The sequence below is a fragment of the Plectropomus leopardus genome, chromosome 3 (genome assembly GCF_026936395.1).
Source record: "Plectropomus leopardus strain MGB_pleo_1.0 chromosome 3, ASM2693639v1, whole genome shotgun sequence".
Classification (NCBI taxonomy): Eukaryota; Metazoa; Chordata; class Actinopteri; order Perciformes; family Serranidae; genus Plectropomus; species Plectropomus leopardus.
Window position 1 is genome coordinate 40,937,652 of NC_142178.1, and position 20,859 is coordinate 40,958,510.

Consider the following 20,859-nt stretch of genomic DNA (forward strand, 5'->3'; position numbering starts at 1 on the left):
CAGCTAAACCAACGTGACGTGCTCACATGAAGACATCTTTGACCTGCATCAGTCTGATCAAACGATCGATCAGTCATTGATTCAGACTGTGATTGTGTGTTTTGGAGCAGCAGCAGGAGGAGGAGGAGGAGGAGGAGGAGGAGGAGGGAGTCACACGCTCTGATCTTAATGACCCAACTTTTATGTAGGCTGAGCTTTTTCTGGGAAGAGCGCATTAAAAAGTGATGAGAGGACGCTCTGGAAAAGCATCAGGATGAATCAAATTAGCCTCATTACTGGGAGCCGCTGACTCCCCTCAGTGGTGCGTTCAGGAGCGCATCAGATGCTCTCTGAAGCCCTTTGTGAGACGTGGCTGCTGTCCTGTCCCTCCGCGGCGCTCAGGGAGGACCAGCAGCGACGGGAGCAGACCTGGATCCGGATCAGAGACGCAGATTTATTCTTCAACAGGTCAGATCTTAACTGTCAAACCAGCTGGAGACATGATGAAAATATCTTAACTGGAGCTTTACTGGTTCTCGCAGTGGCACTGGAGGAAAGTTCGTTGGGTCAGTGAAGAAAACAAAAGCTCATCAGAAATGTCTTCAGTGAACGTCCAGCTAACTGGGTAAAAAAAACTGAAATAAAAAGGGCCTGTGAGTGAGATAATGAGGCTTTGTGGAGATTGTTTAATAAACGAGTCAGTATAATTCAGTAAATTAATGTGCAGGATGATACACATTGCAGCACTTGTTCTGACGGGAATCAAGAAAAGAGATCGTACTTCTCCTCTTCCAGCTTCTTTGCTTCAGTCCACGATTGAATTTAAAATCCTCACTTACAAAACTGTGAATGTCCAGCTCATAGTTCCCTGTTATCCTACCAGAACTCTGATAAAGCTTATATTTAGGGCTGGCTCAGACTTTTCTTTTTGATAAAGCTTATATTTAGGGCTGGCTCAGACTTTTCTTTTAGATAAAGCTTATATTTAGGGCTGGCTCAGACTTTTCTTTTTGATAAAGCTTATATTTAGGGCTGGCTCAGACTTTTCTTTTAGATAAAGCTTATATTTAGGGCTGGCTCAGACTTTTCTTTTTGATAAAGCTTATATTTAGGGCTGGCTCAGACTTATCTTGGATCAGCCCCTGGTTACGCTGATATAGGCCTGGTCTGAAGGGGGCTTCCTATGATACATTGTACATCTGTCCGTCCTGAAAGAAAGATCCCTCCTCAGTCGCGCTTTCTGAGGTTTCTACCGTTTTTCCCTGTTGTAGGGTTTTTGGGGGGGGGTTTCCTCAGACGAGGTGAGGATCTAAAGACAGAGGGATGTTGTTTGCTGTTCGGTTCTCTGAGGCAAACAGAGATTTGTGATAATTTGTGGCTTTTTGTGGCACTTCAGCTTATTTCGATCTTTCTGCAGTCAGACAGTTTAATGCGTCTAATAAAACACTCTCACCGGGGCTGGGGAGCAAGAGTACACGGTGTTATGTTTTTAAAATAATAAATATGAGTAACTCTTTTCAGATAGACTTTAATAGGTGGTATTCTGAATGAAGTCTTTAAAAATAGATTACTTTCTTTGTTTTATGTTTCGCTCTAACACCGTGTCCTGACTTGCGTCAGTTTGATTGTTTTCTGTTGGAAACGGAGTCGAGCGACGCATTGTTCTGTTAATTCCTCTCGCTTTTGGTGATAGTGTTGATCATTTATGTGGAAAGACAGAAAATACTCTTGGGTCTTTAAAGACAGAACAAAGTCTTAATCACATTTAAAACGGCATAAAGGAAATGTAATTAGTTGAAGCGGAGAACTCTTATAATTCCCTGATTGTGTGTAAATTAAACATTAGTATGATATTTATATCGGTATAGATTCCTGCAGTCTGTGGGGAAACTGTGTTAAAGCTTCAGGGGGAAACTCTCACAGCGGCCTCGAGATGGTTTTTCTGATGTTTTCTGAGTCCTCGTTCCAGCTCTTCACTTCAAAGCCGGAGAGAGGAGACGTTATTAGCACAGATTAGCATAGACCTCCAGATGTGGTCCACTTTCCAGCAGCTGGAGCTGAAACGCTCCACAGTCCGAGAGGAGGGTCTCCTGATCCGGCTGACCCCCCCACAGAGCACACCATCCTTTCATTGGTTAATGACTTTGTGTCGAGTTAACTTCCTGTGGTCACATGAAACATTAAAACGATAACTGTAAAACCTCCTCGGGGTCAGTACTTTGGTTAGTTACCTGAATAAATACAGAGAACTGTCTGTTCTCGCACACCTGCAGCTGACGTAAAATAATCTGCACCTGCAGAGGAAAACCTGCGGCGTCTGTCAGAGCAGCGGAGAGGACGCCGGCCTGACGCTCGCCATCAGAGCGCCGTGTGACGTCCATGTTTGTGTTAGGAGGAGCATCTTAGCTCGGGATGGCTTTTGGTCTGCATCCGTTTTGGGCTGTTTTGCAGTCTTACTCTAAAAAATTCGAGATGCTTCTGACTCACACGAGGCGAGTTTCCATTACACCTCAAATTGATATTATGAATATAAAATGTGCTAAATGGAAACACGTCAATATGGAATAAAAACAACCTCCCATTTATCACGATGTTCACCAAGATTTTGCACTCGGATGAGGTGGAAAAAAACATATTCGGCTCGACGGCAACCCTTTTTCAGCTTTTATATGTCACGATACTGCGGCTATGTGCTTGTCAGTAGGATTTATTAACATTTTGAAAATATCGCTAAAGTTTTGCACAAATCTATAATGGAAACCTGCCTATTGAATCAAAAAAGTCTGAGACGAGCTCGCTGGAATATTTTTTTGAAACTGTCTTTATTGTACACATTTCCAGATGTTTTATTGAGGGCTGGTGTGCGACGTGTTGTCGTAAAGTCGTACGCTCAGTTTCACGGCGCTCTGTGGGATAGACGCCGTTCTCCCTGTTAAAGTCAGTGCACTATTAGATCGACTTCTATTTTGAGGTTGAAAAGCTACATCACGTTAAACTTGGAGAGAAATAAATACGTTTTCTGAGTCCAGCTGGGATCATGAACTGGTTTCACCTGCTGAAAAACATCAGAGCTCCAAAAGGAAAAAACACCGAACAAAGAGTCCGAAAAAGAAAAAGTCACTGTTTCGTTTTTTTTATCCGCTACAACAACTTCAGTCAGTTAAAGATGTCTTTGGACATCAGACAAAGCAGAAGGTAAAGAGGAGTCTATTTTGTAGAAACATTTGTGCAAAAGTACACAAACTTGACGTTGTCCGACTGGTTTTTGGAAGAAGTCGGTTTGTGTTCATACGGTCGCGGTGTCTCCGTAGTCTCTGTTCCAGCGGACGTAGAGATCCAGAGTCTGAGGACGGACGCTCCTCTTGATCTTCTTCAGAGACTCGACAAAGTCTCTGAAACAAATGTTTCGCACCTGAGGAGAAAAAAAAGGACAGAGTCAAGTATTTTTAGATGCTTCTTCTCTTTTTTCCATTCGCAACACTTTTATCTCCGTCACCGTGTCGTCAGGAGTTAGTTTACAGGTTTACATCAACCTGATTCTTTCGTTTCTCTTCTTCTCTAGAAAGACGAGGTCATCACCTGACAGTGAAACAAATGGGTTTTAACATTTGCTGAATTAGAGATGTGAACACAAATGTGACTTATGAGAACGTTTTCCCAGAGTTATAAAAGCGTAAACACTGAAACATTCAGAATCCACTGAAACAACACCAGACAATACAGGGACTCAAAGACATCACTTCAATCAGTAATTAATCATCATCCATTAATTACATCTTCAGCTGGAGGGAACTCACCTCGCTGACCTCCACGTTCTTCACTTGTTCCGGACGCAACTCTGCCGAAACAAACAAAAACTCTTCATCTAAACACGCAAACAGATCAGAGCTGCAACATGCTCCTGAAAACTGCAGTTATCAGAGACTTTCACACGGCATAGAACAGTTTTAGGACGACTGTGATATGCAGGAAATCATGGTCAATAACAAAAACATGACATTCTACGCTGATGATGTTCTGTTATATGTTCATAACTCAGATGAGCGTCTCTGTCTTTGTAGATTTCCTTTATGTATTTTGCACATTTTCAGACTTTAAGCTCAATAAAACACCAACAAAAAACTCAAATATTGCAACCCATCACCTGCCGTTAAACAAAGACTCCCCATCAACATACAAAATATTTGATTGTTTGAATGTCTGAGGGAATTTTTAAGAGATGTGCAGAGTTTTCAGTAATTCAGTGTTTTCTTTCTTGTCCACAGCAGAACAGTTATGAGAGGAAACTAACTACGACAGAAGAAGGAAGGAGGGGAGAGAGCTGCTGCATATGCCAATTATCACAGTTTACTGAAACTCGGAGGTCTAATATTTGGACACAAACAGTGATTTGAAGACTGTATCTCACCTCTGATTGGTCCCAGGGAGGCGTCTTTAGCCAGTGAGGTGAGGTCACTGCCGGAGTAACCCTCTGTCATTCTGGACCAATCAGAAACACACAAAGATAAAGTTTCGCTGTGTTTTTACGTGCAGCATCACTGTCACAGCACAGATAACACCATGTTTGATGAGCAGCTGATGAGCGACGACCTGGCCAGCTGGATCAGCTCCCGCTGCGTCAGCGAGCTGCTGTGTTTCCCCAACAGGTTCTTCAGCAGCTGGAAGCGAGTCTGAAAACAGCAGCAGCTTCACATCAGCCAGATAAACCTGTCGACATCCAAATGTTTTTATCTGAGGGTGAACTCACCTCCTCGACAGGCAGAGCGACGTACACGCGCTTCGTAAAACGCCTGAAATACACACAAACAAAAAAAAAGTTAGTGAAGATATTTGAACCAGTCTGACGGCAGAACGTCTCTGCTTTGAGAAAACTAATAAGAAATGCAAAACGACACAAATAAATGTGAAAAAGAGCACAAAAAGAGCACAAAGAAAAGAAAAACTTTTTAAAAAGAGCTGAACAACCACAAAGAGGTGTGAAACAAACACTAAAAGATGCACAAGACGCAAAACGACCACAGAGACACAAAACGACCACAAAGAGACGCAAAACGACCACAGAGACACAAAACGACCACAAAGAGACACAGAGACACAAAGCGACCTCAGTGGAGAGCCCCAGAGCAGCTCTTAAATCTGACCTGAGAACAGCCTGGTCCAGCTCCTGAGGCCTGTTGGTGGCGCCCATCACCAGAACCCGCTCGTCTCCTCCAGACTGGACCTGAAAACAAACGTTTACACATCAGTGTGCGTTTGTCTCGCACCAACAACACACACACATCCATACGTACGCACTCCGTCAAACTCGATGAGGAACTCGGTCTTGAGGCGTCGGCTGGCGTCCTGCTCGCCCTCCCTCCGTTCACACAGCAGACTGTCCACTTCATCTGGACGCAGACAACATTCACACACAACCGACACGGCTTCAATATCAACATAATGTTTGGACCGAGACGGACGTCAGAGAGGCTGAAGACATCAGCTGCTGGTCTCAAGCTTTGTTAGACTGTAAAAGATCAGACACTCAACCTGCTCTGTTTGGGGGCCACTTTGAAAAATGACAGGCGGCCAGGGGCCAGTCACGGCGGCCCCAAACAGGTTTCTAGGAATTTAAGACACTTTTGGGATTTTGGGACGTTTCTATGACTTTTGGACATTTTGTAGGATTTCAGGACATTTCTGGGGTGTGGGGGTCTGTGTTGATGCTGTTTTATGTCTCTGACACCTTATGAACACTAAAAGGACAAAAACGATTCCCAGTGTCAATCATTTTATTTTTACTGTACATTAGAAAAGAGCAGGGGGACCACCCGCTTCCCTGTCAGGGGCCAGATTTGGCCCGCGGGACGTAAGTTGAGTATCTGTGCGGCCTGCAGGAGGGCCGCGCCCCACAGTGTGAGAACCAGTGACTGAGAGTTACCGATGAAGATGATGGACGGCTGCAGCTCACGGGCCACGGAGAACAGAGCTCGGACCAGCTTCTCTCCTTCACCCACCTGCACACAGACGGACAGGCAGAGACCGACGGACAGAGACGGACAGAGATGGACAGAGACGGACAGAGATGGACAGAGACGGACAGAGACGGACAGAGACAGAGACGGACAGAGACGGACAGAGACGGACAGAGACAGAGACGGACAGAGACGGACAGACAGAGACGGACAGAGACGGACAGAGACAGAGACAGACAGAGACGGACAGACAGAGACGGACAGAGACGGACAGAGACAGAGACGGACAGACAGAGACGGACAGAGACGGACAGAGACAGAGACGGACAGAGACGGACAGACAGAGACGGACAGAGACGGACAGACAGAGACGGACAGAGACGGACAGAGACAGAGACGGACAGAGACGGACAGACAGAGACGGACAGAGACGGACAGAGACAGAGACGGACAGAGACGGACAGAGACGGACAGACAGAGACGGACGGAGACAGAGAGAGACAGACAGAGACAGAGATAGAGACAGAGGTCACTGCGGCTCACGGATGGTTGACCTCCACATCAGGTGCTGTCAGCCTCGTGGTGACTCACGTATTTGGAGGTGAGGCTGGCGGCGCTGATGTTGAAGAAGGTGGCGTTGGACTCGGCTGCCACAGCTTTGGCCTGGAGACGATGAAAGCATCTTAAAGGTACAGGACACTGAAAACCTTCAGTATGTGACAGTTGTGAATGTTTTAAAGCCACGTTCACTTTGTGTCGGATTGATGAGACAAATTCGTTCGAGTCATCTGGACGGCAGTACGAGGGTTAAAATACGACGACCGAAAATATCACAGCGGCGCCGTTTTGCTCCTGGTCTTCTTGCTCTGGTTTCTCAGACTCACCAGCATGGTCTTGCCGTTGCCGGGCGGGCCGAACAGAAGGAGTCCTCTGGCTGGAGTTCGCAGTCCTGTAAACAGCTAGAGAAGAAGAAAGTCTGCTGACGGACTGTTTTCTGCAGAGGAAGAAACAGCCAACACACGTTCAACCAAAAATCTGAGGACGTCCATCCAGCACCCGAACGAATGACGAGCGAATGAGATGGAAAAGTGAGTAAAATGAATAAAGTTAACAAAATGAATAAAGTTAATTATGTAACCGAAGTCACTGAAGTTTAATTTCACAGTCGACCCTGAACTCACCTCGGGCCTCAGCGCCGGCAGGATGACGATCTCCTGCAGCGCCTGCTTCGCCAGATCCTGACCGGCAACGTCCTCGAACCTCAACGACGACCCACTGAAACACAAACCGCCAACACAACCGATCAGCCAACACAGATACCTGATCAATACCGAAGATCAATACCGAAGATCAATACCACAGATCAATACCAACGATCAGTACCAACGATCAGTACCAACGATCAGTACCAACGATCAATACCAACGATCAGTACCAACGATCAGTACCAACGATCAATACCAACGATCAGTACCAACGATCAGTACCAACGATCAGTACCAACGATCAATACCAACGATCAGTACCAACGATCAGTACCAACGATCAGTACCAACGATCAGTACCAACGATCAGTACCAATGAACTGACGTCTTCAGCTGACACATGTTTGAGTGTTTCTGCTGAGTCAGCACTCGGTCTCGCTCGGCGTCTCTCACCTGTCCACGATCTCGTTGAGGATGAGGTTGGCGAGCTTCTCGTCGACGTTCTTCAGGTTCTTCGAGTCTCTCTTCTTCTGTGGTGTTGACGTCGGGCAGCTGACTTTAACTCCGCGGCGACTCGTTCTCCCCTGCAGGTCGACACAGGAAGCGTCCGCGTTAGTCAGAGCGCCACCTGGCGGCCCGCGGAGCCCCTCCCCTGAGAAACAAACACACCTTACTGCTCCTGCTGCTGCGGGCGGGCGGGCGCTGAGGACCGCCGTCTGAGGAGCGATGGAGGCCGGCTGAGGAGGAGGAGGAGGAGGAAGAGGAGGAGGAGGTCTTTGGACGGCTGGATGGTGCTGCATTAACAGAGTCTCTCTTTCTGGAGACAGCGCCACCTGCTGACCACACACATACACACACGCGCGCACATGCGCACACACACACACACACACTCACACTCACTGAATGAACGTATTTAACCTGTAAAATATCTCGTGTCTCCTGTGAAGCTGCTGTTTGTCGTTGTTTGGACGTACCTGAGCGCAGGTGAGCAGTGTGGTGGGCGGAGTCTGTGCTGTCAGCGTAAACATCCGTCTGCGCTCTGGAGCTCGAGAGCACCGCGACTGAAACAACAACAGAGAAAACACACAACAAACCAAAGATGAACAGAGGACAAAAGATGGACACAAACAACCACAAAGAGACACAATACAGCAACAGAGAGACACAAAACATCCAAAAAGGAGATGCAAAACAACTACAAAGAGATGCAAGACAAATACAAAAAGACAGAAAACCACCACAGAGAAATGCAAAACCACCACAAAGAGACAGAAAACAACTGCACAGACGGCCGACCTAAGGACTGCAGGCGGTCCCGGGCCATGATCAGGTTGGCGGTCATCTTGCTCTGCAGTCGTCTGTCTCGCTCGTATTTGCCTCCTCGAACAGAAACAGAAAAAAGAGCTGAGATTCATCGTCTCGAAGAAAAGACGCCACCAGCGGAGAAAGGACAACGTGGAGACATCGGGGTTGGCGGTGAGAGACCGTCCGCGGTCCCTCCCGCCGGACTCACCGCTCCCTGAGATCTGGATGGCGACGCCTCTCTCCAGCTCGCTGATCCCTCGCCGGTACCAGCCCGCCGCCCGCTGCTTGTCTCCTGGACGTTAAAAACACACAGACATCCAACAGTTAACGTACGAGGAGCGTTCAGCGCGGAGGAACCGTGAATCCCGGATCAGTGGCTGCGTTCGGACGCCTTTCACAGGCTACCTGAAGCTTTCAGCCGAGCAAACGGGATTATCTCAAAAAACATGGAAAATTAAAGTTTTGCAAGAAACGAGTAAAAAGGGACAAAAAAGGACCTAACAAGTAGTTTAAAAAAAAAGTGGAGAAACTTATCTTAAAATGATCCAAAATAAGAGGGGAAAATATCAAGAAAACTATGATTATAATAATTTTATGTTTAAAATATAATAAATATATATAGTAAAATATACAAAATAAATACTTTTTTTGTCATTTTCAGAACTTTTAGGGTCATTTTCATGTTTGTTTTACGTACCTTATTAATCTGAGGTTTTTCCGTGTTGTTAAGTTGCTCCGTGTTTTCAAAGGTAAATTGTGTAATATGGGCGATTTTTATTTTAGCATGCCTGCTGATTTGGAAGGCATGTTTTCTCTAAAAATCAGCAAATCAGGAAAAAAATCGACAAAATTTTAAAAGAAAAGTAAATTGCCAAAATTGCTCAGAGAAAACTCTCCACACACAAATGCGTGTTTTCCTCACAGGGTTTTTTTCTATTAAAAATTAAAATAATTCATAATAATTTATAGACTTATCAATGATTAAATGAGTCGTCGCGGCAGCAGCTCTCCTCTCTGATCAATCATTAATCGATCAGAGCAGTCGGTGCGCTGTCAGTCTCTGATCTAAAAACGCTGTCCCTCGTCTTTGGTGGAAGGCTTCTGATCTCTTTTGTCAAACCAAACTAAACGCAACATTCTGCCTTTTGAGTTTGGCTGAAATGAAACACACGCAGCGGCTGTAAGAAGCGCTGAATGTATCGATATCGAAGCTTCATCATCACGTGTGTGATTCGGCTGCATCACCTCCGTCAGGCGCTGCGTGTTTATTCGGTTTACAGAGAGCCTTACGCTCCCGTTCATTGAAAAAAACGGCGTTAAAACGGTAGATTTTCTGAAGGGTTTCGGTGATGTAGAATAAGACCCGAGCACCGGGTACCTGTCTCGTCCTCGTCGATCCTCAGCGCCGCGGAGATGAACTCGAAGGCCCGCCCGTGGTGGCTCCTGACCCGCTGGCTCCGCTCCGGGCTCCCGCTGCCGCCGCAAGTCTGCTCTGGAGCCCCGGATCGGCTCCACAGCCGGCGGAGGAGCCACCGGAGCGGGGCCAGCGCGGCCAGCAGCGGGGCGGACACGGCCCAAAGCGCGCCCAGCCTCCCGGGGGTAACGGCGGCACCGTCACCGGCGGCGGGTCTGTCCGCCGGAGCCGCCGAGCCGCCGGTCCGCCGTCTGCTTCCACAGAGACCCATTAACGGCCATATCACCGCAGACCGGCCGGTTCAGTCCAGAGAGCCGCTGCTCCGTTCAGATCACCCGGACCGGTTCTTCTTTTGCTTATGAACCGACACCGGCACACCGGCATACCGCCCCCTGCTGCACCGGAAAGTCTCATCAACTGTTGTTGTTGTGTTTTTGTTGAGGGGGGAGATCTCTATTTTTGATGATGATTTGAGGTGATTTTTTTTTTTCTTTTTCTGTGTGTGTGTGTGTGTGTGTGTGGGGTTCTTATAAAATTTTATAAAATTATAAAATTCTTGACTTTTTGTTTTATTTTGTGTTTTCTTTTCCTCTGGCCCATTTATCACAGCCAGAAAAACAGAAAAGGTAAAAATAAAATTATTGTTGGATGTTCAGATTGCTGACAGCCCATGAACACATCATGTGGGAAGTACTCTTCCATTAGAAGGAAACATAACCAAATCTGAGCTTAAAATAGTGATAATTGGTCTAAATCACTTTATAATGTATAAAATCAATCCACTATATATGCAGTTAAATAACTCTACAATGAAATATAAAATAATTAAAATGTCTGCATCCAAACACTTCCTGAAAGGTTTTAATTATCACAATATTTCATGTTTACCCAATAACAAAGAAAACAACAACTACAGACGTAGTCGATTTGAATTTGTTTGTGAGCTACATGTACAGAGAAAAGAAACACTCACCCCAAATACATTAAAGGACAATAACAAACATAAAATAAGTGAAATCCATCAATGAAATAAAAGTACTTTTAAATGACTCCAATCGCAGTTCTGCTGAGGGCAGTGTGAGCTGTGAGCTGAGCTCCAGCTGTTACCTGTTGTTGTATTGTCTCTGTGACCTGCACTGACGTGCGCTTACCTGCGCTGACGTGCACTGACATTTGCTTACCTGCACTGACGTGCGCTGACGTGCGCTGACGTGCGCTGACGTGCACTGACATGCGCTTACCTGCACTGACATGGTGCTGACCTGCGCTGACCTGCTGCTGACATGCCCTTACCTGCGTTGACATGCACTAACATGGCGCTGACCTGCGCTGGCGTGCACTGACATGCGCTGGCGTGCACGGACATGCGCTGGCGTGCACTGACATGCTGCCTCTTGGCAGCAGGTCCTCTGTGTCGGCACTGAAGTTTGTTTTTAATTTTGTTTTAGGAGTCCAGTGGTTGATGTAGTTTTCGTTACACTTTTCTATAAACTGGTTGTGTTTGACTGAGGGCCGTCCTTGTTGAGGAGGTGAGCCTCAGGACCAGCTGACTGTTCTCTTTCCCTCCCTCTGTATATTTAACCCTCCTGTCCTCCCTCAGTCTTCAGTCCAGAGTCTCAGCGGGACGATGGAGTGTCAGAGACTCTGTTGTGTCCTCCCTCACCTGGTTTCTGATCATCTTGGGTGTAATCATGCTGCTGAACCAGATTTTCAAGGAAACAAAGTACGGCCGCTACTCCTTTAAGACGGGTTACTTCTGTCCTGCCAGACTGGCCTGGTTCCTCCAGGAGGTCCCGGCCTTCCTGCTGCCGCTGCTCCTGCTGCTGCTGACTGAAGAGGAGCCGGGAAGAACCGGAGACAGCACCAGGGACAAAACTGGGGACAGAACTGGGGACATGATCTGGAGGCGGCTGCTGCTATATGCCTTCATGCTGCACTACTTCCACAAGTCAGGTCACCTCACAGCACAAGTCCGAACACACACACACACACACACACACACACACACACACACACACACACACACACACACACACACACTAAAAAATGCATACAAAACCACACTGAAGTAAAAGCTAAATGTGAATTAAAGTATTTGAAGTAAAAGTCAGTGAGAAACATTTCTGGATGAATCTTCCTGCTGCATTTACGTGCATGCGTCGTTTTTAACTCCTTACAGCCTTTTACATATAAAATAAAAGATAAAAAAGTAAAAAAGATAAACCTAATCAAACAGAGGCCTAAATATAAAGATAGATGATAATTTAAAAGATTATTATTATTGTTGGAAAATTTTCCAAAAACAACAATAATCTTCTAATGATTTTCACTCCTTCTGTCTTTTGTTGACCATTTCTTGCCAAGTTTCTTGTTGCCTTTTTAGACGTGTTTAAAAAAAATCCATTTGTTTGGGTTTCAAAGGGTTAAATATTTGTGAAACACTGAACACAGTGCATGAAAACTGCTGTTAAGGGAACACCAGTGTTCCTCCCAAACCATTAGTTAGTGAATCATTAGCCCCACACGTCATTTTTGGGGACAGATTAATGAATCTTGCACCTCCTGCTTGTAAGCAAGCGGCCTTTATTCTCCCAGCCGCCCACAGCTTCAGCGTCAGGTGAGGGAGAGCGGATTGTGACACTTTGTGGTTTGTATAGTTAAAAAGTTCCAGCTGTTACTCAGTAAGATAATCAGTGAGTTCTGAAGTTAGATTTGATTGTGCCTCTCAAATTTTAACTTTCCTCACTGTGGAAGAGGAAAGCCTGAGCCAGCCCTAACTATAAAGAGGAAAGACTGAGCCAGCCCTAACTATAAAGAGGAAAGCCTGAGCCAGCCCTAACTATAAAGAGGAAAGCCTGAGCCAGCCCTAACTATAAAGAGGAAAGCCTGAGCCAGCCCTAACTATAAAGAGGAAAGCCTGAGCCAGCCCTAACTATAAAGAGGAAAGCCTGAGCCAGCCCTAACTATAAAGAGGAAAGCCTGAGCAAGCCCTAACTATAAAGAGGAAAGCCTGAGCCAGCCCTAACTATAAAGAGGAAAGTCTGAGCCAGCCCTAACTATAAAGAGGAAAGTCTGAGCCAGCCCTAACTATAAAGAGGAAAGCCTGAGCCAGCCCTAACTATAAATTCTATATTACTTTACATGTCCGATGTCTGATGTGCTGCTCTGTTAAAGTCTTAGATCATTTCGGACGGTACGACAGTATATTTCATTTTAATTCTGTGAAACCTGAGCAAATTGGTTTGATTTCTTTCAGAATAATGGAAAACATGTTGTGAGCAACTCTACAAGATCTGCCACAAAACTTAGCAAGAAATGAGCAAAGTGTTGTGAGAAAATGACAGAGTTCTGCATAGAGTGCCCCAGGAATGAGTCCTAAAATCCGAAACTCAGTCAGCACGTGTCTGTTCTGCAGGAGTATCATCTACGCCTTCCTGACCAGAGGATCGACCCGTCCGCTGCTCATCGTCCTCCTCGCCGCCATCTTCTGCTCGCTCAACGGCTTCCTGCAGGGTCACCACCTGCTGCACTGCGCCCGCTTCCAAGACGGCTGGCTGACGGACGCCAGCCGGGCTGCAGGTGAGTCACAGCCGCCCGCTTCACGATCTACGACAATCATCAGTGATCATTTGCTTAACAAAAAAGACTAAATATGATATGCTTGTTTTTCTCAGTGACTAAGGCGAGACGACGAGACGTCATGAAACTGAAACTGTGACAATATCAGCGTGGAGTATTGTTAACAAAAGAAGACTCAAATATAGTTTAAAAAACAGAAACTTTACCAAAATCAGTTTTAATATTCTTTGAGAAAAATGAGGAAATTAAATATTATAGGTCTAAAATACTCACTTGCTTTGCTTAGGGGCCACTGTTGCCAAATGACAGGAGGCCAGGGCCCGCCACAGCAGCCCCATGCATGTTTCTAAGATTTTAGGACATTTATACGATTTAAGAACGTTTCTAGGAGTTTAGGACATTTTTAGGATTTTGGTGCATGTCTGTGAAATAGAATAACAAATAATCATCCTGTTTTCTCTTATTCTGAAAGGGCTTCTTCTGTTTGTGGTCGGTATGATCATCAACATCCACAGTGACTACATCCTGCGCCGCCTGAGACGACCCGGAGAGATCGCTACAGGATCCCCTACGGTACCACACCAGATCCTGGTCCTCACCAGATCCTGGTCCACACCAGATCCTGATCCACAAACCCTGACAAAGTTTAGGATAACTAAAGTAACTGTTTACTTGAACTTTTCACACCTGGACTTTTACTTTTCTCTCAGGAGGAATGTTTGAGTTCGTGTCCGGCGCTAACTTCTTCGGGGAGATCGTGGAGTGGTGTGGGTACGCCGTCGCCGCCTGGTCTTTACCCACCTTCGCCTTCGCCTTCTTCACCGCGTGCTCCATCGGGCCCAGAGCCCTCCATCACCACAGGTGAGAATCTGCTTGTTTACAGCACAGCAGGTAACTTTACTGTTAGGTATTCCAACACAACACGTAGATTTAGTGTAATGTATTTCCAGCACAACAGGTCGGTAACAAAACTTTGAAGTACTGCAAACTTAAAATAAAAATTAAAAATGTAAACTTTAAAGTTTAAGTAAATCAGGCATTTTAATTATTAATTATTATTTAATTTACATTAATTATTATTAATATGTATTATTAAGTACAGCAAACTTACATAAGACAATAATAAAACTTAAGACTTTAAGTTATTATAAAGTGATATTTTTATTTTAGCAATATTGAGTTCACTAACTTCAAAAATTCAAGGTTAATCTGACGCGTCGTCGTCTCTGTGGATGATTTTTGTCTCCGACTGGAAACAGTTTGGTGTAATCTGGTGGTTTGTGTGTTTCAGAGATTACCAGCAGAGGTTTGAGGACTACCCTCGCTCCAGGAAAGCTCTCATTCCTTTCATCCTGTGACCCGGAGGACGACTCGCCGTCTCTCCGTCCGCTGCTGCTTTACACCAAATATTAATACTTGTTACTACAGTCATCTGTACACATTCAGAGTACTGATACAGAATATGACCAGTAATAAATGATGATGTATCATTATAGAGGAATAAAGTCATTAAAATGAGCTCCAGCTGGAAGGACAGACTCTGCAGGTCAGAGCAGAGTTTCTGTGTTTCTTTGTTTCTTTGTTTGTTTCTTTGTTTGTTTGTATCTTTGTTTCTTTGTTTGTTTCTTTGTTTGTTTGTATCTTTGTTTCTTTGTTTGTTTCTTTGTTTGTGGTCCATTTACAGATTTTGGATTATTTTTCTTTATGACAGGTGTGTGTGATTCGGCTGCATCACCTCCGTCAGGCGCTGCGTGTTTATTCGGTTTACAGAGAGCCTTACGCTCCCGTTCATTGAAAAAAACGGCGTTAAAACGGTAGATTTTCAGAAGGGTTTCGGTGATGTAGAATAAGACCCGAGCACCGGGTACCTGTCTCGTCCTCGTCGATCCTCAGCGCCGCGGAGATGAACTCGAAGGCCCGCCCGTGGTGGCTCCTGACCCGCTGGCTCCGCTCCGGGCTCCCGCTGCCGCCGCCGCAAGTCTGCTCTGGAGCCCCGGATCGGCTCCACAGCCGGCGGAGGAGCCACCGGAGCGGGGCCAGCGCGGCCAGCAGCGGGCGGACACGGCCCAAAGCGCGCCCAGCCTCCCGGGGGTAACGGCGGCACCGTCACCGGCGGCGGGTCTGTCCGCCGGAGCCGCCGAGCCGCCGGTCCGCCGTCTGCTTCCACAGAGACCCATTAACGGCCATATCACCGCAGACCGGCCGGTTCAGTCCAGAGAGCCGCTGCTCCGTTCAGATCACCCGGACCGGTTCTTCTTTTGCTTATGAACCGACACCGGCACACCGGCATACCGCCCCCTGCTGCACCGGAAAGTCTCATCAACTGTTGTTGTTGTGTTTTTGTTGAGGGGGGAGATCTCTATTTTTGATGATGATTTGAGGTGATTTTTTTTTTCTTTTTCTGTGTGTGTGTGTGTGTCTGTGTGTGTGTGTGTGGGGGGGGGGGTTCTTATAAAATTTTATAAAATTATAAAATTCTTGACTTTTTGTTTTTATTTTTGTGTTTTCTTTTCCTCTGGCCCATTTATCACAGCCAGAAAAACAGAAAAGGTAAAAAATAAAAATTATTGTTGGATGTTCAGATTTCTGACAGCCCATGAACACATCATGTGGGAAGTACTCTTCCATTAGAAGGAAACATAACCAAATCTGAGCTTAAAATAGTGATAATTGGTCTAAATCACTTTATAATGTATAAAATCAATCCACTATATATGCAGTTAAATAACTCTACAATGAAATATAAAATAATTAAAATGTCTGCATCCAAACACTTCCTGAAAGGTTTTTTAATTATCACAATATTTCATGTTTACCCAATAACAAAGAAAACAACAACTACAGACGTAGTCGATTTGAATTTGTTTGTGAGCTACATGTACAGAGAAAAGAAACACTCACCCCAAATACATTAAAGGACAATAACAAACATAAAATAAGTGAAATCCATCAATGAAATAAAAGTACTTTTAAATGACTCCAATCGCAGTTCTGCTGAGGGCAGTGTGAGCTGTGAGCTGAGCTCCAGCTGTTACCTGTTGTTGTATTGTCTCTGTGACCTGCACTGACGCGGCGCTTACCTGCGCTGACGTGCACTGACATTTGCTTACCTGCACTGACGTGCGCTGACGTGCGCTGACGTGCGCTGACGTGCACTGACATGCGCTTACCTGCACTGACATGGTGCTGACCTGCGCTGACCTGCTGCTGACATGCCCTTACCTGCGTTGACATGCACTAACATGGCGCTGACCTGCGCTGACGTGCACTGACATGCGCTGACGTGCACGGACATGCGCTGACGTGCACTGACATGCTGCCTCTTGGCAGCAGGTCCTCTGTGTCGGCACTGAAGTTTGTTTTTAATTTTTGTTTTAGGAGTCCAGTGGTTGATGTAGTTTTCGTTACACTTTTCTATAAACTGGTTGTGTTTGACTGAGGGCCGTCCTTGTTGAGGAGGTGAGCCTCAGGACCAGCTGACTGTTCTCTTTCCCTCCCTCTGTATATTTAACCCTCCTGTCCTCCCTCAGTCTTCAGTCCAGAGTCTCAGCGGGACGATGGAGTGTCAGGACTCTGTTGTGTCCTCCCTCACCTGGTTTCTGATCATCTTGGGTGTAATCATGCTGCTGAACCAGATTTTCAAGGAAACAAAGCACGGCCGCTACTCCTTTAAGACGGGTTACTTCTGTCCTGCCAGACTGGCCTGGTTCCTCCAGGAGGTCCCGGCCTTCCTGCTGCCGCTGCTCCTGCTGCTGCTGACTGAAGAGGAGCAGGAAGAACCGGAGACAGCACCAGGGACAAAACTGGGGACAGAACTGGGGACATGATCTGGAGGCGGCTGCTGCTATATGCCTTCATGCTGCACTACTTCCACAAGTCAGGTCACCTCACAGCACAAGTCCGAACACACACACACACACACACACACACACACACACACACACTGAAAAATGCATTCAAAACCTCACTGAAGTAAAAGCTAAATGTGAATTAAAGTATTTGAAGTAAAAGTCAGTGAGAAACATTTCTGGATGAATCTTCCTGCTGCATTTACGTGCATGCGTCGTTTTTAACTCCTTACAGCCTTTTACATATAAAATAAAAGATAAAAAAGTAAAAAAGATAAACCTAATCAAACAGAGGCCTAAATATAAAGATAGATGATAATTTAAAAGATTATTATTATTGTTGGAAAATTTTCCAAAAACAACAATAATCTTCTAATGATTTTCACTCCTTCTGTCTTTTGTGGAACATTTCTTGCCAAGTTGCTTGTTGCCTTTTTAGACGTGTTTAAAAAAATCCATTTGTTTGGGTTTCAAAGGGTTAAATATTTGTGAAACACTGAACACAGTGCATGAAAACTGCTGTTAAGGGAACACCAGTGTTCCTCCCAAACCATTAGTTAGTGAATCATTAGCCCCACACGTCATTTTTGGGGACAGATTAATGAATCTTGCACCTCCCCTGCTTGTAAGCAAGCGGCCTTTATTCTCCCAGCCGCCCACAGCTTCAGCGTCAGGTGAGGGAGAGCGGATTGTGACACTTTGTGGTTTGTATAGTTAAAAAGTTCCAGCTGTTACTCAGTAAGATAATCAGTGAGTTCTGAAGTTAGATTTGATTGTGCCTCTCAAATTTTAACTTTCCTCACTGTGGAAGAGGAAAGCCTGAGCCAGCCCTAACTATAAAGAGGAAAGTCTGAGCCAGCCCTAACTATAAAGAGGAAAGACTGAGCCAGCCCTAACTATAAAGAGGAAAGCCTGAGCCAGCCCTAACTATAAAGAGGAAAGCCTGAGCCAGCCCTAACTATAAAGAGGAAAGCCTGAGCCAGCCCTAACTATAAAGAGGAAAGCCTGAGCCAGCCCTAACTATAAAGAGGAAAGACTGAGCCAGCCCTAACTATAAAGAGGAAAGCCTGAGCCAGCTCTAACTATAAAGAGGAAAGTCTGAGCCAGCCCTAACTATAAAGAGGAAAGCCTGAGCCAGCCCTAACTATAAATTCTATATTACTTTACATGTCCGATGTCTGATGTGCTGCTCTGTTAAAGTCTTAGATCATTTCGGACGGTACGACAGTATATTTCATTTTAATTCTGTGAAACCTGAGCAAATTGGTTTGATTTCTTTCAGAATAATGGAAAACATGTTGTGAGCAACTCTACAAGATCTGCCACAAAACTTAGCAAGAAATGAGCAAAGTGTTGTGAGAAAATGACAGAGTTCTGCATAGAGTGCCCCAGGAATGAGTCCTAAAATCCGAAACTCAGTCAGCACGTGTCTGTTCTGCAGGAGTATCATCTACGCCTTCCTGACCAGAGGACGACCCGTCCCGCTGCTCATCGTCCTCCTCGCCGCCATCTTCTGCTCGCTCAACGGCTTCCTGCAGGGTCACCACCTGCTGCACTGCGCCCGCTTCCAAGACGGCTGGCTGACGGACGCTCGCCGGGCTGCAGGTGAGTCACAGCCGCCGCTTCACGATCTACGACAATCATCAGTGATCATTTGCTTAACAAAAAAGACTAAATATGATATGCTTGTTTTTCTCAGTGACTAAGGCGAGACGACGAGACGTCATGAAACTGAAACTGTGACAATATCAGCGTGGAGTATTGTTAACAAAAGAAGACTCAAATATAGTTTAAAAAACAGAAACTTTACCAAAATCAGTTTTAATATTCTTTGAGAAAAATGAGGAAATTAAATATTATAGGTCTAAAATACTCACTTGCTTTGCTTAGGGGCCACTGTTGCCAAATGACAGGAGGCCAGGGGCCCGCCACAGCAGCCCCATGCATGTTTCTAAGATTTTAGGACATTTATACGATTTAAGAACGTTTCTAGGAGTTTAGGACATTTTTAGGATTTTGGTGCATGTCTGTGAAATAGAATAACAAATAATCATCCTGTTTTCTCTTATTCTGAAAGGGCTTCTTCTGTTTGTGGTCGGTATGATCATCAACATCCACAGTGACTACATCCTGCGCCGCCTGAGACGACCCGGAGAGATCGTCTACAGGATCCCCTACGGTACCACACCAGATCCTGGTCCTCACCAGATCCTGGTCCACACCAGATCCTGATCCACAAACCCTGACAAAGTTTAGGATAACTAAAGTAACTGTTTACTTGAACTTTTCACACCTGGACTTTTACTTTTCTCTCAGGAGGAATGTTTGAGTTCGTGTCCGGCGCTAACTTCTTCGGGGAGATCGTGGAGTGGTGTGGGTACGCCGTCGCCGCCTGGTCTTTACCCACCTTCGCCTTCGCCTTCTTCATCACAGGCTCCATCGGGCCCAGAGCCCTCCATCACCACAGGTGAGAATCTGCTTGTTTACAGCACAGCAGGTAACTTTACTGTTAGGTATTCCAACACAACACGTAGATTTAGTGTAATGTATTTCCAGCACAACAGGTCGGTAACAAAACTTTGAAGTACTGCAAACTTAAAATAAAAATTAAAAATGTAAACTTTAAAGTTTAAGTAAATCAGGCATTTTAATTATTAATTATTATTTAATTTACATTAATTATTATTAATATGTATTATTAAGTACAGCAAACTTACATAAGACAATAATAAAACTTAAGACTTTAAGTTATTATAAAGTGATATTTTTATTTTAGCAATATTGAGTTCACTAACTTCAAAAATTCAAGGTTAATCTGACGCGTCAGTCTCTGTGGATGATTTTTGTCTCCGACTGGAAACAGTTTGGTGTAATCTGGTGGTTTGTGTGTTTCAGAGATTACCAGCAGAGGTTTGAGGACTACCCTCGCTCCAGGAAAGCTCTCATTCCTTTCATCCTGTGACCCCGGAGGACGACTCGCCGTCTCTCCGTCCGCTGCTGCTTTACACCAAATATTAATACTTGTTACTACAGTCATCTGTACACATTCAGAGTACTGATACAGAATATGACCAGTAATAAATGATGATGTATCATTATAGAGGAATAAAGTCATTAAAATGAGCTCCAGCTGGAAGGACAGACTCTGCAGGTCAGAGCAGAGTTTCTGTGTTTCTTTGTTTCTTTGTTTGTTTCTTTGTTTGTTTGTATCTTTGTTTCTTTGTTTGTTTCTTTGTTTGTGGTCCATTTACAGATTTTGGATTATTTTTCTTTATGACAGGTGTGTGTGATTCGGCTGCATCACCTCCGTCAGGCGCTGCGTGTTTATTCGGTTTACAGAGAGCCTTACGCTCCCGTTCATTGACAAAAACGGCGTTAAAACGGTAGATTTTCAGAAGGGTTTCGGTGATGTAGAATAAGACCCGAGCACCGGGTACCTGTCTCGTCCTCGTCGATCCTCAGCGCCGCGGAGATGAACTCGAAGGCCCGCCCGTGGTGGCTCCTGACCCGCTGGCTCCGCTCCGGGCTCCCGCTGCCGCCGCAAGTCTGCTCTGGAGCCCCGGATCGGCTCCACA

General features: G+C 45.4%; 1 protein-coding gene and 2 pseudogenes across 6 annotated transcripts; 2 read left to right on the forward strand and 1 right to left on the reverse strand.

Moving 5' to 3' along the window:
- Positions 1–673: 673 nt before the first annotated feature.
- On the reverse strand, positions 674–10,251 carry spast (spastin). Of its 4 annotated transcripts, XR_015776096.1 has the most exons (18): positions 9,822–10,251; positions 8,652–8,735; positions 8,435–8,518; positions 8,113–8,199; positions 7,808–7,974; positions 7,592–7,722; positions 7,115–7,208; positions 6,818–6,892; positions 6,525–6,596; positions 5,900–5,975; positions 5,275–5,366; positions 5,121–5,200; positions 4,727–4,769; positions 4,570–4,649; positions 4,388–4,458; positions 3,777–3,817; positions 3,476–3,558; positions 3,252–3,391 (listed from the first exon to the last, which is right to left on the reverse strand). XR_015776096.1 is itself a non-coding variant. In XM_088075061.1 (17 exons), exons 1-17 carry the CDS (start codon positions 10,126–10,128, stop codon positions 3,266–3,268), a joined length of 1,707 nt encoding a protein of 568 aa, XP_087931187.1. In that variant the 5' UTR covers positions 10,129–10,251; the 3' UTR covers positions 674–3,265. The 4 variants fall into 4 exon arrangements, 3 of the variants coding, with proteins under 3 accessions (XP_087931187.1, XP_087931185.1, XP_087931186.1); XM_088075061.1 differs by lacking the exon at positions 3,476–3,558 and having other exon boundaries at positions 674–3,391; positions 8,435–8,515; XM_088075059.1 differs by lacking the exon at positions 3,476–3,558 and having other exon boundaries at positions 675–3,391; positions 9,822–10,250.
- A 1,253-nt stretch (positions 10,252–11,504) lies between these two features.
- LOC148190094 (3-oxo-5-alpha-steroid 4-dehydrogenase 2-like) lies at positions 11,505–14,967 on the forward strand (annotated as a pseudogene). The gene is made up of 5 exons (XR_015776159.1): positions 11,505–11,805; positions 13,273–13,436; positions 13,909–14,009; positions 14,147–14,297; positions 14,728–14,967. The product of XR_015776159.1 is annotated as a 3-oxo-5-alpha-steroid 4-dehydrogenase 2-like (transcript).
- A 1,776-nt stretch (positions 14,968–16,743) lies between these two features.
- LOC121939878 (3-oxo-5-alpha-steroid 4-dehydrogenase 2-like) lies at positions 16,744–20,407 on the forward strand (annotated as a pseudogene). Its single transcript, XR_015776160.1, has 5 exons — positions 16,744–17,312; positions 18,726–18,889; positions 19,362–19,463; positions 19,601–19,751; positions 20,180–20,407. The product of XR_015776160.1 is annotated as a 3-oxo-5-alpha-steroid 4-dehydrogenase 2-like (transcript).
- Positions 20,408–20,859: the final 452 nt, after the last annotated feature.

Excerpts from the sequence above, each read along its gene's own strand:
- spast (XM_088075059.1), bottom strand. The coding sequence starts at position 10,128 with ATGGGTCTCTGTGGAAGCAGACGGCGGACCGGCGGCTCGGCGGCTCCG. Across the intron at positions 8,736-9,821 it reads GATCGACGAGGACGAGACAG|GAGACAAGCAGCGGGCGGCG; the intron begins GTACCCGGTGCT and ends TTTAACGTCCAG. Across the intron at positions 5,367-5,899 it reads GCCGTCCATCATCTTCATCG|ATGAAGTGGACAGTCTGCTG; the intron begins GTAACTCTCAGT and ends GTCTGCGTCCAG.